We start from the raw sequence: 18,048 nt of genomic DNA, 5'->3' as shown, positions 1-18,048 counted from the left end.
AATATTTATTTATTTTATTTTCATATTTGGTAATATTCATGCACGATTATATATAAACCTTCTTGTGTATATTTTACTGTGTACATGCATGTAAATAAGTTCATCTATGTACCTGAAAGATATGAATTTTGGAATAGTGAGATAATATCGTGGTTATGACCTTAGATGTAGGTATCATATAAAAATGTATAGACATTAATGTCATAAGAACAAACATATTTTATAACATCTCGCGATGATACTATTCCTCTCCATATACTTGTAACAGTATATATGTCCGATCATATATATGATAATTGCTATCTAGTATGACACTTACTATAGACATGTAGAGAAGTTCTTTTCTTCATTTTTCTCAAAGTACAAATCTGTGTCAAGTGCGCATGCGCAGGCGTCCATGGCGACTCACTATGAGTTAGCGTCTGCAATACACACGTGATGGTGATGCGCTGCGATGATGTAATCACGCACTCCACGTGTCACATGACTCCCACATCATGTGATGAGCTGCCATGGACAATCGCGGTCATGACGCCGAGGAATGACACAGATACTCTCAGGTAATAATAACTTGCACATGAGCACAAAGGCTTGTAATTGGTCAGGAAATAGGATAAATAGGAAGTAGAAACTAGCAAGTGCCACCCCCAGACGAAGGCGGAAGCCGAAACGCGCGTCGGGGCAGGTCGCCTTTTCTTGAGACACAGAATCATGGGTCAGTAGTCCACCTTTTTTCAAGTTGTTCATTGTTGCATAGACAAAAGTAGAAAAATAGAGACCTCCAGCTCACCTTGTATAGCAGATATATATCATCCGGCACGGATCCTCGTGTCGGCACACGATATGTAGACAATAGTAGAAACAAAAGGATTTGGATCCAGCGTGGATTTGTTGAATAAAATGGAACGAAGTTCCGAGTTTAATGAAAAAATTGTTCAATTAAAAAAAAGGGGAAAAAGACACCAGGATATAAGTTTGAAAGTGTGCAATCCTGGTAGTGTAAGGAGAAGATATCTGTATTTGAGTAAAGCCTACGCGTTTCAAACGCTACACGCGTCCTTAGTCATGGCTGATGAAGGCGGAAGCCGAAACGCGCGTCGGGGCAGGTCGCCTTTTCTTGAGACACAGAATCATGGGTCAGTAGTCCACCTTTTTTCAAGTTGTTCATTGTTGCACTTAGCACTTTACTCAATAGAATAGTAGTAGGGGGGTCCCTATTGGCCCTTGCATTGAGGCTGGTAACAGTATACACAAATTTCCATACCCTTAAAAACAGATATACTAATGGTCAAAGTAATCATGATGCACTATGCACTTTATTTATTCATGGCACTGTATACCAATGTATATGTGGATACATAATGGTTATGTGAAATCTCATGATCTAATTGCCTCATGTTTTGGCGATCTTTTTGTCTGTCATCTGTGGTGTTTTATTTTTAAATAGTTCATGTAGTAACTTTTTAGATCTTGCAAAATAAAGTATATGTTTTATTTCTTGACTTAAAGACTCCATGCACTCTTTCTTGGTACAATATTTAAAGGAGCACAGTCGTGTTACGTGGGGAAATGTCTATGTAAAATGATGCATGTATATACCCTATGGATAGGTTCTAAAGTAGTACTTTGTGGGAAAAATGGGAATGAAGTAGTTCTCAGACCGGTCTTGTATATCAAATTGTTCATTGAATTTTTATATATATAATTGGAATTTGTGAATATTTGTTATGAATACAGAAATAAAAATATTTAAATATAAAAAAATTTGACTGCTGTCAGGGATAACAGCCATCTTTACTCGGTCACATTAGACACGGTGACGGCTTAACGATCCAACATAACTGTACGTTGGATTGAGTTATGACCTTTGAAACAGCGACATAACTATAAGTAAAAAGGTCACCAAGCGGTTAACAATGCTTTACAGTCAGAATCTCTTTAGGATAATAACAATCTCTCAATTTATACTTTCCTCACATTCCTCTCAAAATGTAATTCTATAAATAAAAACACACGAGTACAAAATAATTGGGGGGAAAAAAGGACAAAATATGCGCCTTATTCTAAAAAGACAACTACAAATTCTTACTTGGAAAGTAGAAGACGATTTCTTATCTTTTCGACTTTGTGAGGAACTCTCTCTTGACGAATCACTAGATACAATTTTCCTGACTGGATTCAAAGCTGGACGTTTTCTAATAGATGAAGTTTTCTAAAGGAAAACACAAAATAATGAAACAACACAAGACACCTAGGTAGTCATGTTCCACTCAATGGCAATTACGAATTGAGCATTAAAAGCACCCTCAAAGTAGGGCTGGGCAATTATGACCTAAACCAAAATCATGATTAATTGAACATGTAACCTCGATTATGATAATTGAATGATTATTTAAGCCACATCCCTTTTTGCGTGCCACGCCCCCATTTGCATGCTACGCCATTGAATTAATATTTATTCCCTGAGCCTGCTGTATACTACTGTATATAATATACCCCCTGAAACTGCCCCCACACAGTAAATTGCCACCATAGTGCTCCCCACACAGTATAATGCCCCATAGATGCCCCCACACATTATAATGCCCCTATAACTGCCTCCACACAGTATAATGCCCCCATAGCTGCCCCCACAGAGTACAATGCCCCTCATAACTGCCACCACAGTATAATGCCCCCAATAACTGCATCCACACAGTATAATGGCCCTATATCTGCCTCCACAGAGTATAATGCCCCCAGAGTAAAGTGCCCCTTATAACTGCAACCACACAGTATAATGCCGACAGGCGCAATGACGTTACTACCTCGCGTCAAGCGATACATAGTGAATGGTAGATGTTGTGAAGGGGTTTTTCTTCACCATGGAAAGGATTCTGCGATCATCCACCACTGTTGCCTTCCATGGACGTACAGGCCTTTGAGAGTTCACGAGTGCGCTATTTTTTGTCAAAAATTATATGTGCTATCTCTCAGATTTTTTTTTTCATTTTTCTCAACCTAATGATGGTCTGTTTCACTTGCATTGAGAGCTCCTTTGACCTCATGTTGTGGGTTCACAGCAACAGCTTCCAAATGCAAATGCCACACCTGGAATCAACTCCAGGCCTTTTACCTGTTTAATTGATGATGGATTAACGAGGGAATAGCCCATGCAGCCCATTAACTACCTTTGGAGATAATTGTCCAATTACTTTTGGTCCCTTAAAAAAGAGGCAGCTACATATTAAAGAGCTGTAATTCCTATACCTTTCCTCAAATTAGGATGTGAATACCCTCAAATTAAAGCTGAGAATCTGCACTTTAAGCCCATATTGATTATATAACTGCATATTCAATATATTTTAGTAAACAGCTAAAATGCCAAAACTTGTGTCACAGTCCAAATAATTCTGGACCTAACAGTATGTCCTGGATTTCTTCTGGATTTTTGTCACGACACATGGTTTAATCTGCCTCAAAATCCACACGTACACTTACAATCCAAGAAGAACTTTTTGGCTTGTTACAGCAACAAGGCAAAACTTTAAGGTAACTAAAAATAACAGATACAGGAACATCCAAATGAGTTAGAAAAATAAGAAGAGAAATTAGCAGAACCCAATAGTTAGCATGCATGTTCATATAGTCTGTGTTCCTGGGCTTTGTAGAGACAATAATACACATCCAGTATTTTGTAATGGTCTCCAAAAACAGTGACAATGTTTCGGGTTTAGTCTCTTGGCCTCGTTCACATCAGCGCTGGTTTCCGTTCATGTGTTCCGATGCAGCTTTCCGTCGGAGGAATTCATGAATGGAAAGCCAAACGGAAAACAAAGTGTAATGACGGGGTAAGGAGACAGGTGAGCCCTAATCTACCCGCCACTCAGTCCCTGCCTACTTGCAACGGCCCGTCCTAGGCGACGGCGTACAACTGGGCGACGGTCCCTACGCTCAATAAGTGCACGACAGACAAACAGACAAGCGTACACAGAAGCTAAGGGAAATGGGGCAGTTGCCCACGGCAACACAGTGAGCAACAAGAGTAGTGAACGAGCCGAGTCAAACCAAGAGTGCACGAGGTACAAATCGCAGAGCAGGAGCGTAGTCAGTAAAGCCAGGGTCAAAAATGAAGCAAGGTCAATAATCATAGCAGGAGCAGCAGAGCCAGGAAACAGAAAAGAATCACAGGCAAATGAGGAGCAGGAAATGCAGGTATAAATAGACAAAGGGCGGGAGCTAGCTCCGTCTGGCCAGGCTGTGATAGGCTCTCCCACTCCTTAGCCTCCCAGCCTGACTGGTAGAAGATCGTGTCACTCTCTCAGACTTAGGAGTAGGTGCAGACTGATTACCCACGGGCGTCGACACAGAAGCTGTGTCTGGCAGATCCTTTACACAAAACTTCCGTTTGCATTACCATTGATTTCAATGGTAATGCCTCTGTTGCAAATGATCTTCGTTTGTCTACGTTCCGCAAGGTGTCCGTTTTCTTAGCGGAAACAATAGCGTAAGTCGCAAACCTTATGGAACGGAGACAAATGGAAAACATTTGCAACGAAAGCATTACCATTGAAATCAATGGTAATGCAAACAGAAGCTTTGGTTTCCGTTTATGGGTTCCTCTGACGGACAGCAGCAACGGAACCTATAAACGGAAACCAATGCTGATGTGAACACAGCCTTACTTGTATAAATTTATCTCTTGGTGCAGGTTCTTAGGACCTAATTTTTTCACTAAACCTGCCAATCTCTAACATAAGGAGAAGGCATTCTCGTTTATATACCGGTGTTAAACTTAATCCCAACACTAACTAGCTATACACTACACTATACAAATTACAATTGTACATTTACAGAACATAAATTCTAACAGACACACCAAATAATTGAAAGCCCCATAGAAATTTAGATATGTCCATTTGCATCCCAAAACCTATAGTGAACCTCATGTGTACTTCACTGTTGATTGCAAAGATATCAATAAATCCACTGGAGACTTAAACTATATCCTATGGAGTTTAAAGCTGGGTTCACACGACCTATTTTCAGACGTAATGGAGGCGTTTTACACCTCGAATTACGTCTGAAAAACCGGCTCCAATACGTCGGTAAACATCTGCCCATTACTTTCAATGGGCTTTACGATGTACTGTGCCGACGACCTGTCATTTCACGCGTCACTGTCAAAAGACGGCGCGTAAAATTACAGCCTCGTCAAAAGAAGTGCAGGACACTTCTTGGGACGTAATTGGAGCCGTTTTTCATTGACTCCAATGAAGAACAGCTCCAAATTACGTCCGTAAAAGATGCCCCGCAAAACGCAAGTACATGCATTTACGTCTGAAATTCAGGAGCTGAAAACAGCTCTGTAATTTCAGATGTAATTGCAGTTATCGTGTGCACATACCCTAACTTGCATAGCAAGATTAGAGGTGAAGCAAATGGTATGGGAATATTAAATGAGCCCCACGAAAACATTTGCCACCAGCTTGAAATAATGACATTGCATATGGTGGGTCTATGACAAATTTAAAGAGTATGAATCAAAAGAATAGTAATTTAGTCCATAAACGTCCAGTGTGGTCCTAAACAGGTTCTAGCGGCTGTAGTATGATAGAATTCTTAATGTTATATGTAGAGTAGAACCTCAATGAGAAATACCCTTTTCACCTGATAGGAAATATATTTGTATTTACCTTAGACAATGTTCTGTTTGAGTCTACAGTTTCTAAGATAGATAAAAAAAAAAAAGTAAGAACATAGAAAATGCACAGGAAATGTTTCATATTAAACCAAGTTTTGTGACAAAACATATATTTAAAAAAAACATTTTCACCATGGCTAAAATGTGACCATGCCATTCTCCCCCAAAGAATGAAAGGGTTTTTCCAGCCCCTAAAAATTGAAGGCCTATTTTCCGGATAGGCCATCAATAGCTGATGGGTCGTGGTCCTACTGTCGGGACCCGGGCCGATCAGCTGTTTTGAAGGGGCCACATTGCTCATTCGAGCGCTGCTTTCCCTTTATTTTCCTTACTTGATTACACTCTGAATCGCCGACACAGCAGCAGCTGCGGATCACAGTAATGCATTCTGACATTGAAGTCAATGAAAGAACAGGCTGCAATACCTGTGGATCGCCGCTACTTACGTGTCGATGATTCAGTGAGGAACTAGAAATAAAAGGGAAGCAGCGCTTGTACGAGGGCTGCAGCCCCTTCAAAACAGCTGATCTGCAGACCCCGATCCAATTCGTAGGGGCTGAAAAACAGGACTCCCCTTATAAATGCACAAAGATATGTTCTCTCCCTGTATCTCTTCGTGTTTAATTTAGGCCTCATTCACACGACAGGGTCCGAGTGTCGGCCGGGAAAATCGGCCGGTTTGCATCCGTTTTGCATCCGTTCCGATTCCGTTCCGGGCCGAGTTGCCGTTTTTACCGGCCGATTTGGACCCGATTTGCATCCGTTTTTTTCCCTGTCCGTTTTAAAATCGGATGAATTTAGCCCTTTGTAGATAATGCCACAGCCCCCCTGGTAGGTAATGCCACCCAGCCCCCTGTAGGTGATGCCACACAGCCCCCTGCAGGCGATGCCACACAGCCCCCTGCAGGCGATGCCACCCTGTCCCCTGCAGGTAATGCCACCCAGCCCCCTGTAGGTAATGCCATCAAGTCCCCTGTAGGTGATGCCACCAAGTCCCCTGTAGGTGATGCCACCAAGTCCCCTGTAGGCGATGCCACCAAGCCCCCTGTAGGCGATGCCACACAGCCCCCTGTAGGCGATGCCACACAGCCCCCTGTAGGCGATGCCACACAGCCCCCTGTAGGCGATGCCACCCACCCTGCCCCCTGTAGGCGATGCCCCCCACCCAGCCTCCTGTAGGCGATGCCACCCACCCTGCCCCCTGTAGGTGATGCCACCCACCCTGCCACCTGTAGGTGATGCCACCCTGCCCCCTGTAGGTGATGCCACCCTGCCCCCTGTAGGTGATGCCACCCTGCCCCCTGTAGGTGATGCCACCCTGCCCCCTGTAGGTGATGCCACACAGTCCCCTGTAGGTTGCACCCATCCCCCCCCCTTCCAGGAGAAGTCACTGACTACACTGTCCATATATGGACAGTGTAGTCACTGACTTCTCCTGAAGAGGAATTCCCTGCCACAGGTCGGGAATTCCGCTTCAGAAGTGAGTGACGTCACTGTGTCCATATATGGACAGTGTAGTCACTCACTTCTCCTGTAGCGGAATCCCCGGCCATAGAGTCGGGGATTTCGCTGCAGAAGTGAGTGACTTCGCTGTGTCCATATATGGACAGTGTAGTCACTCACTTCTCCTGTAGCGGAATCCCCGGCCATAGAGTCGGGGATTCCGCTGCAGAAGTGAGTCACTTCGCTGTGTCCATATATGGACAGTGTAGTCACTCACTTCTCCTGTAGCGGCATCCCCGGCCATAGAGTCGGGGATTCCGCTGCAGAAGTGCGTGACTTCGCTGTGTCCATATATGGACAGTGTAGTCACTCACTTCTCCTGTAGCGGAATCCCCAATCCCCAGCCGGGGATTGGGGATTCCGACTCCTACAGCGAGCAATAAAAGATCCTCCTCCTCACATGCACTCTGCACTGTGAGGAGGAGGAGAGAGAGTGCGCGAGCGACGGTCGACCCGGCCATCACTCGGGACACATTCCGGTGATGGCCGTGTATTACCCGGCCCCATAGACTTCTATGGGAGCCGGGCGGCCGGGCACCCGGCTGAAAATAGAGCATGTCCTATTTTTTGACGGGTGGTTTTCCCGGCCGCCAAAAAATCGGTCGTGTGAATAGCCCCATTAGGCGTCTATTATTGCTAATGCAGCCGGGTGCCGGCCGATTTATGAACGGCCGGCACCCGGCCGGGAATCCCTGTCGTGTGAATTCCGCCTTACCCTTCCTCAAATTCCAGCATTTTCTTACCTCTCCTGAAAATGTTACTTCACATATTTTATCTTCTACTGAAACCTATAACCAATAGGGATCTTCATCCATGTTATGATCGTCCCTAATTTGTCTTTAACATTCTCAATAAAAATAAAAACATCTTACATTCTCCTATATCACTTTTTGATTATGATCAAACACTTGATTTGTTTTGGGTTATGCCCAGAAAAGATATAAAAGAAGAGTTTTAAATACTTTAGGTTTAATGCAAAAATAAAATATAGACTTAAATGTTATTACCAGCAATGTGCTCTTCACTACGAACATCTTCTAAAGCCTAAAGAAAAAAACAAACAAGCAATGAGTAAAGTATTATAAAGAAATGCAGTAATTCTATGGAATTCTATATTCCACAGAACTGTACAGAGAACACGCACACGCACACACACACACACAAATGTAAAAGTAAACTATATAACCTATCAGTATGTTTTTGGAGTGGGGGAGGAAATCCCCGACAGCTGACACTCCAGTCTTGCCGGTCAGTGGACCATCGCCGCTGATTTTGGCAATTAACCCTTTAAATGTTGCGACCGATTGCGATCGCTGCATTAAAGGGGTGTGAAGGATATCGGCAGCCCCCACAAAGTGACTGTGGGGGCTGCCAATGCTTGTCATGGGAAACGGAGGCTAGACAATGGGCTTCGGTTTGCCATGTACGGACTGTCACGTCACTATCAGGTCACAATGACAGTTAGAATACATTAGACTACGTAGGTAGCGTAATGTATTATAGCAGCGATCAGAGCTGCAAGTCCTCAAGTCCCCTAGTGGGACAAGAACAAAAAGTAAAAAAAAGTTAATAAAAGTGTAAAAATAAAAGTGTAAAAATAAAAGTTATGTTAAAAAAAACCAAGAAATGCTTTTTTTCCTATAAGTCTTTTATTATAGGAAAAACAAATCAAAACGTTAAAAAAAAGTACACATATTTGGTATCACCGCATTCGTAATGACCCAAACTATAATGTTATTTTTCCCGCATGATGAACACCAAGAAAAAACATCTATAAAAAAAACTATGCCAGAATCACTATTTTTTGGTCACCACCCATAATAAAATAGAGAATATAAAGTGATCAAAAAGTCACATGTACACGAAAATTGTACCAATAAAAACTACAACCCATCCCACAAAAAACAAGCCCTTACACAGCTTTTTTGACTAATAAATAAAAAGTTATGGCTCCCAGAATATGGTGACACAGAAAATAAATTATTTTAAAACAAAGTGATGTTATTGTGCAAACTCTGCAATACATAAAAAAAACTATATACATTTGGTATCGCCGTATTCGTATCGACCCGCAGAATAAAGTCAAATGTCATTTAGTGCACGGTGAATGCTGTAAAAAATATAAGCTAAAAAACATCGTCAGAATTTATAATTTTTGGTCACCTTGCTTTTAAAAAAATGGAATAAAAAGTGATAACAAAACGCATGTACCCCAAAATGGTACCAATGAAAACTACAGATTGTCCCGCAACAAATAAGCCCTAACACAGCTCCGGTGGTGAAAAAATAAAGAAGTTCTGGCTCTCAGAATATGGCGATGCAAAATGTGCAAAGCGTTGCAATAGCGGATATGATCGGGCGCCATTTATCACTGCGACACTGGCCACATATCTGCGGATTATTATTTTTTTTACCCCATTATTATATCTTCTTATTATGCCCCGATATACTCTGCCCAGTTTACATATGCCTCCACATTATAAAATGAAAAACCAAAATAACCCCAAACAACTACTACCAAGCAAAATCTGCGCTCCAAAAGCAAAATGGCGCTCCCTCCCTTTTGAGCCCTGCAGCATGCCCAAACAGCAGTTTACACCCACATACATAGCATCGCCATAACCGGGAGAACCCGCATAACGTTTTATGAGGTATTTTGTCTTCAGTGGCACAAACTGGGCACAACATATTATGCACTAAAATGGCATATCAGTGGAAAGTTGCAATTTTCACTTTGAACCATCCGCTGCGCATATACCCCTTTGCGCACCACGACATAATAACACTTACAATCCAAGAAGAACTTTTTGGCTTGTTGCAGCAACAAAGCAAAACATTAAAGTAACTAAAAATAACAGATACAGGAACATCCAAAAGAGTTAGAAAAATAAAAAGAGAAATTAGCAGAACCCAATAGTTAGCATGCATGTTCATATAGTCTGTGCTCCTGCAGCTTTCCGTCGGAGGAATCCATCAATGGAAAGCCAAACGGAAAACAAAGCTTCTGTTTGCATTATTACCATTGATTTCAATGGTAATACCTCCGTTGCAAATGGTTTTCGTTTGTCTACGTTCCGTAAGGTGTCAGTTTTCTTAGTGGAAACAATAGCGGAGTCACAAACATTACGGAACGGAGACAAATGGAAAACATTTGCAACGGAAGCATTACCATTGAAATCATTCCGACTGAAAGCTGGAACGGAACCCATAAACGGAAACCAATGCTGATGTGAAAACAGCCTTACTTGTATAAATTGATCTCTTGGGGCAGGTTCTTAGGACCTAATTTTTTCACTAAACCTGCCAATCTCTAACATAAGGAGAGGGCATTCTTGTTTATATACCGGTGTTAAAATTAATCCCAACACTAACTAGCTATACACTACACTATACAAATTACAATTGTACATTTACAGAACATAAATTCTAACAGACACACATCAAATAATTGTAGGACCCGTAGAAATTCAGATATGTCCATGTGCATCCCAAAACCTATAGTGAACCTCATCTGTACTTCACTTTTGACTGCAAAGATATCAATAAATCCACTGGAGACTTAAACTATATCCTATGGAGTTTAACTTGAATCGCAAGATTATAGGTGAATCAAATGGTATGGGAACATTTAATGAGCCCCAGGAAAGAATTTGCCACTAGCTTGAAATAATGACATTGCACATGGTGGGTCTATGACAAATTTAAAGAGTATGAATCAAAAGAATAAGAATTTAGTCCATAAATGTCCAGTGTGGTCCTAAACAGGTTCTAGCGGCTGTAGTATGATAGAATTCTTAATGTTATATGCAGAGTAGAACCTCCATGAGAAATACCCGTTTCACCTGATAGAAAATATATTTGTATTTACCTTAGACAATGTTCCCTTTGAGTCTACAGTTTCTAAGATAGATTATAAGAAAAAAGTAAGTACATAGAAAATGCACAGGAAATTTTTCATATTAAACCAAGTTTTGAGAAGTAACATATATTTAAAAAAAACATTTTCACCATGGCTAAAATTTGACCATTCCATTCTCCCCCAAAGAATTAAAGGGTTTTTCCAGCCCCTAAAAATTGAAGGCCTATTTTCAAGATAGGCCATCAATAGCTGATGGGTCGGGGTCCTACTGTCGGGACCCGGGCCGATCAGCTGTTTTGAAGGGGCCACATTGCTCATTCGAGCGCTGCTTTCCCTTTATTTTCCTTACTTGATTGCACTCTGAATCGCCGACACAGCAGCAGCTGCGGATCACAGAAATGCATCCTGACATTGAAGTCAATGAAAGAACAGGCTGCAATACCTGTGGATCGCCGCTACTTACGTGTCGATGATTCAGTGAGGAACTAGAAATAAAAGGGTAGCAGCGCTTGTACGAGGGCTGCGGCCTTCAAAACAGCTGATCTACAGACCCCGATCCTATTTGTAGGGGCTGAAAAACAGGACTCCCCTTATAAATGCACAAAGATATGTTCTCTCCCTGTATCTCTTCCTGTTTAATTTACCCTTCCTCAAGTTCCAGCATTTTCTAACCTCTCCTGAAAATGTTACTTCACATATTTTATCTTCTACTGAAACCTATAACCAATAGGGATCTTCATCCATGTTATGATCGTCCCTAACTTGTCATTAACATTCTCAACAAAAATAAAAACATCTTACATTCTCCTATATCACTTTTTGGTTATGATCAAATACTTGATTTTTTGGGGTTATGCCCAGACAAGATATAAAAGAAGAGCTTTATATACTTTAGGTTTAATGCAAAAATAAAATATAGACTTAAATGTTATTACCAGCAATGTGCTCTTCACTACGAACATCTTCTAAAGCCTAAAGAAAAAAACAAAAACAAACAAGCAATGAGTAAAGTATTATAAAGAAATGCAGTAATTCTATGGAATTCTAGAACAGCTACAAGATCAAGATCTTCTTATGTATTTCAAAATGCTAATATAGCACCAGCATATTCCACAGCGCTGTACAGAGAACACACACACACACACACACACTCACACACACACACACACACACACACATACACTGCTGTTGTGATTTAAACAATTCCGAGTGTTCATTGTATTTGGCCAGTATCAATGCACAAATAATAATAAATAATAATAATAATAATAATAAAAGTATTGTTTATCCTTAAAGAAAATTGATAAGAAATAAATGTTTTTTTGTTTTTATTGTTTATTGATTTGTAAAAAGTAGATGGTCAACTCCAAAATAAATGGGTTGTTTAACCTCTTCCCGCGCTACGCCGCAACTGTACGTCCTCGAGAGGGCTTATACAGTTGCAGACTGGTCCCCGGCGCACACTGTCCTAACTGACAGTGTCCGGGAATCGGGAGGTCAGCTGTCTCCGACAGCTGACACTCCAGTCTTACCGGTCAGCGTCACGTCACAATGACAGTTAGAATACATTACACTACGTAGGTAGCGTAATGTATTTTAGCAGCGATCAGAGCTGCAAGTCCTCAATTCCTCTAGTGGGACAAGTACAAAAAGTAAAAAAAAGTTAATAATAGTGTAAATCCCCCTTTTGGTCCACACTCCGCACCTTTGCAGTTAGGGGAATTTTGCTGGGAAAGTGTTGTCCTGGTATAATACGGGCACCGTCGCTTCCAGCGGATGTTTGGGCCCTCCCTTTTCCTGGTTCCCTAATTTTAGGTCCTTGATAAATCGCCTCTTCAAACAGAAGAAATGTTCCCCTCGGGCTGCACAACTGCATATTTTTTATTTCCTGACTTATTGGAGCCATAACTAATTTTATTTTTTCATAGACGTAGTGGTATGAGGGCTTTTTTTTGCGGGACAAGCTGTAGTTATTATTGGTACCATTATGGGGTACATGCGACCTTTTGATCACCTTTTATCCTATTTTTTGGGAGGCCAGGTAAACAAACGACCGCAATTCTGGCATAGTTTTAGTTAGTTTTTTTTATACAGCGTTCACCATACGTTATAAATGACATGTTAACTTTATTCTGCAGGTCAGTACGATTCCGGCGATACCTAATTTATAGCACTTTTTTATGTTTTACAACTTTTTGCACAATAAAACTACTTTTGTAAAAATAATGTATTTTTTCTGTCGCCAAGTTGTGAGAACCATAACTTTTTAATTTTTTTGTCGACGCAGCTGTATGAGAGTTTGTGTTTTGCGAGACGAGCTATAGTTTTTATAGGTACCATTTTTGGAATACGTGCGACGTTTTGATCACTTCTTATTCCTATATTTGTAGGGCAAAGTGAAGAAAATACAGAAACTCTGGTATAGTTTTTTTTATGCTGTTCACCGCGTGCAATAAATAATATAAGATTTTGATACCTCAGGTCGTTACGGTCGCGGCGATACCAAATACATATGGTTTATTATTTTTTTTCAATAATAAAGGACTTGATAAGAGTAAAAGGGGGATTGTGTTTTATTTTAACACTTGAAACTCTTATTGTTTTCAAACTATTATTTTTTTCACTTTTTTTAAAAAATTTTATACTTTTTTTACACTTTTTCTCAAGTCCCACTGAGGTCCAGCTGTCAGATTTATTTTTTTCTAATACATTGCACTACCTACGTAGTGCAATGTATTAGATCTGTCAGTTATTCACTGACAGCAAGCCGATTAGGCTTCGCCTCCCGGCGGGGCCTAATCGGCTTCCGTAATGGCAGAGCAGGAGGCCATTGTCTCCTGTTGCCATAGCAGCAGTCGCCAGTCCTGATTTCCTGTCAGGGCTGGCGATCTGCTAGTAACAGCTACGATGCAGCAATCGCTTTCGATTGCTGCATCAAAGGGGTTAATGGCAGGGATCGGAGCTAGCTCCGGTTCCTGCCGCTACAGCTGGATGTCAGCTGTAACATACAGCTGACTTCCACCGCTGAAGACACCGGATCAGCTCCTGAGCCGGCGCAATCTTGCCGGCGGCTAAGGAAGCCAATCAGGCTCCGCCGTCGGGGAGGATCTTGACCGGTTTCCGTGCTAGGCAGATCGGGAGGCAAGTATTAGGCCTCCGGTTGCCATTGCAGCCACCGCAACCCCGGCAATTTCATTGCTGGGGTTCCGATGAGCTGCAAACACCTTAAGTGCAGCATTCGCGTTTGAGCGCTGCACTTAAGGGGTTAATGGCGGGGAAAAAAGAAAAAAACCCTCTAGGATATATCAGCACTCACATGGGTATGTAGTAAAAATAAATAATTTTATTAAGTAGTTAAAAAAGGGGGAAAAATGGGGTTAATGGCGGAGATCTAAGCTAATTTCGGTCCCCGCCGTTACAGTCGGATGTCAGCTGTAAGATACAGCTGAGATCCGGCAATGATGGCACCGGCTCAGCTTCTGAGCCGGTGCCAAACATTTGGCGTATGGGTACGGCAATTTGCGGGAAGTCAATGCTTTCCATGGCGTACCCATACGGAAAATGTCGGGAAGGGGTTAAAGTAGCTGGTTCAGAAGAAGGTGATAATAGAGACTGAGGAGTTTAATCCGACACACGTATTTTCTGTTATAGGTAGCGGTGTATTGTTTGAAGGTAGTCTTCTGTGACCCCCACATAGGACTATCGCTGAGACTAGACTGTTTCACTCCAGTGATACAGGTGCTTAGAGGCACAACATAGTATATTTGTCTTGACAGGATGTTTTATTTGTCATCTGTTTACTTTTTCTTTTTTTTTTTTCATTTTTCCATTTATGCTCTCTATGATATTTTATGGAAATGCAATGTACACATGGAGTGTTTGTAATGTACTCAATGTCATTGAAGGGATGGTGGGTACGGCGGCATCGGCTAGGGAACAAAAGTATTTTGTGATTAGTGACATCATGAATCTCTTTAAGTTCATGGATAATGGCTGATTTTACCATCTTATCCCTGAACGTGAAGGGATTTCATGTTCCGGAGAAGAGGTCTCAGATCTTGTATGCTTCGCACAAATAGAGGATCCAGGTACTTTGTGTTCAGGAAACCCATTTCGGGGCAGATTAGGTTCCGTTAATTCAAAATAAATATTATCCGGTAGGCTATCATTGCAGTAACCCACATGGGAAGACTAGAGGGGTGTCTATATTCCTGCATAAATCTTTTCAGGGTAGAGTGGTAGATACATATCTGGACTCTGAGGCACGGTTTATTTTTCTGAAATGTGAGGTAGGAGATAGCACAGTCACGGTAGCCAATATTTATGCTCCTAACACTAACCAAGTTCCTTTTTTCCTGAAAATGTTAGACGAGTTGGGCTCCTTCTCGTCGGGCGCGCCTATCCTATGTGGGGATTTTCATTTGGCCATTAATCCTTTGTTTGATACGTCCTCTGGGCGGACTTCCCTGGCATACAATAAGTTGAATAAATTGAGGAAGAGGCTCAAAGATATGCAAAGTTGTGATGCGTGGCGGTTGACTCATACGGACGATAGAGATTTCACCTTCTATTCATTTTCCCATAACTCCTACAGCAGGATAGACTACATCATGGTTCACCATAATCTATTATCTTTTGTGGAGGAGACTTCCATCGGCAGTATACTTCTCTCTGACCACGCTCCGGTGTCTTGTGTACTGTGCTTTTCACCGCAGCGTCGCAGAGAATTTACCTGGCATCTAAACGAGTCTTTGCTGAAGGATTCATTGTGTTTGATAGATTTGAAAAAAACAGTGGAGAATTTTCGGTAGGATCACGCTAGGGATGAAACTGCTCCAGCGCTGAAGTGCTCCGGAGGCTCTCAAATGTGTGCTTAGGGAGGTCCTCATCAAGCATGGTGCTCGCCTTAAGAGGGAGAGAGGGGCGAAGCTGCAAGCGCTTCTAGTTCAGTTGCAGTCTCTAGAATCCCAGCATAAGCAGACGTTACAAGAACGTACACTTCAGGAACTGAATAGGACACGCCATGATATTCAACTTCTGCTGGATGGGAATAGTGCTCGGCTCCGTCAGGTGTGTTCCCGCTATTATTATGAGTGGGGTAATATGGCGGGGAGGGCGTTGGCGAGGGCAATGTGTGGGCGTGGGGGCGACTTCCTTTATACCCTCGGTACGAACTGTGGCGGGGGAGTTGGCGTTTAAGACGGAGGATATAGCATCGGTCTCCTGTAAGTATTATTCCTCGCTTTATAACCTGCCTTCTCCTACTCTGGGTAATGTTCCTCCCGAACCACTTCTCTCTCTATTGGAGTATATTAGGGACACGGCGTTACCTCGGTTGTCTCAAGATGAGGCTCTGGGCCTGGATTTACCATTTAGGAGAGGAGTTAATGCAGGTTATTAAAACTTTACCAGCCGGGAAGAGTCCGGGGCCAGATGGGTAAACGGCGGGTTTTTACAAGTCACTAGCAGAGGAGTTGGTACTGTTGTTGCAGGAGTCGTTTAATTCCATGTCGGACCAGGTGAGGTTCCCTGATTCATTTTTGCAGGCACATATCATGGTCATCCCAAAAGAGGGTAGGGATCCGCAACATTGTGCGAGCTATAGGCCAATCTCTCTCATCAACACGGACGCTAAGATGTATGCGAAGTTGATAGCGAATAGACTGGCCGGGTTCCTGGGGTCCCTGATTCACCCGGATCAAGTGGGTTTTGTCCCAAGGCGCGAAGCCAGAGATAATACGCTGAAGACTTTCTCCTTGATTCATCACGTGACGAAAAGTAGCATTCCATGTATGCTTTTGTCGCTAGATGCTAAGAAGGCCTTTGATCGGGTGGATTGGGGGTTTCTGGAGGCGGCTCTAAGTCAGATGGGAGTTGGTCGGTTAATGTTGACGCATATATTGTCCCTTTACAATCATCCTCAGGCGAGAATTAGGGTTAATGGTTCTCTTTCTGCTCCATTTAGGATTGGGAATGGGACTAGACAGGGCTGCCCACTTTCACCCCTGCTATTTGCAGTGGTGATGGAACATCTTTTGGTGATGGAGAGGAATAATAATGACATAAGGGGGGTTCAGGTTGGTGATATGCATTTTAAGGTATCTGCGTTCGTTGATGACTTATTATTCTATATTACACAACCACACCTATCATTGCCGCCTCTGATGAAATCCATCCAGACGTATAGCTATTTTAGTAATTATAAGATGAATTTATCTAAGAGCGAGGCTATGAATATTTCCTTGCCGGTGTCGGAAGCTCATCAGGTGCGTAGTAATTATTCTTTCTCATGGAAGTCGGGCTCGCTGAAATATTTAGGGGTGCGGATACCTGTGGCTCTTGCGGATTCCAACTCTCTTAATTTTCTGCCCATTCTCCAAACTCTTAGAGCTGACTTGGCTAAGTGGGAAGCCAAGGATTTTTCTTGGCTGGACAGAATAAGTGTGGTAAAGATGAATATCCTGCCACGTTTGATGTATCTCTTTCAGACGGTTCCGTGTGTACTGCCCAGGTTTTTTTTTCTTCAGTTAAATAAAGCACTGGCTAGGTTCATTTGGCGAGGTAGACCGCCGAGGATCGCGAAAGCTACCCTTTTCAAGAGAAAGCGTTGTGGGGGACTAGGATTGCCTGACTGTCTGGCCTATTACTTTGCGGCGGGGAGTGCTCGAGTATTGGACTGGTTCCACCATGCGAACTCTAAGTTATGGGTGAGATTGGAGGACTTTTTGGCGCCGACTCCTCTTACTGCACTTCCGTCGCTCCGGTTGTGGTACTATAAGAGGCGGGAGAACGCTCTGCTCCCTTTGGTTGCGGGACAAGTGGTAGTCACATATAAAAGTTTCCGAGCTCTGGCAATAGTGATACCTACCGATGGTCCATTGGTGGCGATATCCCATAATGTGGATTTTCTCCCTGGGATACGGCCCACCTTCTTGGCCTGTACGCCCAGGCCTTCGCGTGACTTTTCGCCATGTACTGACGAATCGGGGTTTGAAGTCTTTTG

The 18,048-nt window shown here is 42.4% G+C and overlaps 1 protein-coding gene across 1 annotated transcript in view; it reads right to left on the bottom strand.

The window, feature by feature from the left end:
- Positions 1 to 16,417, bottom strand: part of LOC142750370 (uncharacterized) — a 203,265-nt gene extending 186,848 nt beyond the window's left edge. Inside the window, exons 1-6 of the mRNA XM_075859369.1 lie at positions 16,376 to 16,417; positions 11,981 to 12,017; positions 11,055 to 11,086; positions 8,194 to 8,230; positions 5,676 to 5,707; positions 2,090 to 2,212 (exon numbers count right to left, since the gene is read on the bottom strand). Coding sequence (XP_075715484.1) covers positions 2,090 to 2,212; positions 5,676 to 5,707; positions 8,194 to 8,230; positions 11,055 to 11,086; positions 11,981 to 12,017; positions 16,376 to 16,417 — 303 coding nt within the window. The remainder of the gene's footprint in view (positions 1 to 2,089; positions 2,213 to 5,675; positions 5,708 to 8,193; positions 8,231 to 11,054; positions 11,087 to 11,980; positions 12,018 to 16,375) is intronic.
- Between the last annotated feature and the right edge of the window lie 1,631 nt (positions 16,418 to 18,048).

The sequence above is a fragment of the Rhinoderma darwinii genome, chromosome 3 (assembly GCF_050947455.1).
Source record: "Rhinoderma darwinii isolate aRhiDar2 chromosome 3, aRhiDar2.hap1, whole genome shotgun sequence".
In the NCBI taxonomy this organism is placed as follows: Eukaryota; Metazoa; Chordata; class Amphibia; order Anura; family Rhinodermatidae; genus Rhinoderma; species Rhinoderma darwinii.
This window is presented reverse-complemented; position numbering and strand designations above follow the sequence as displayed.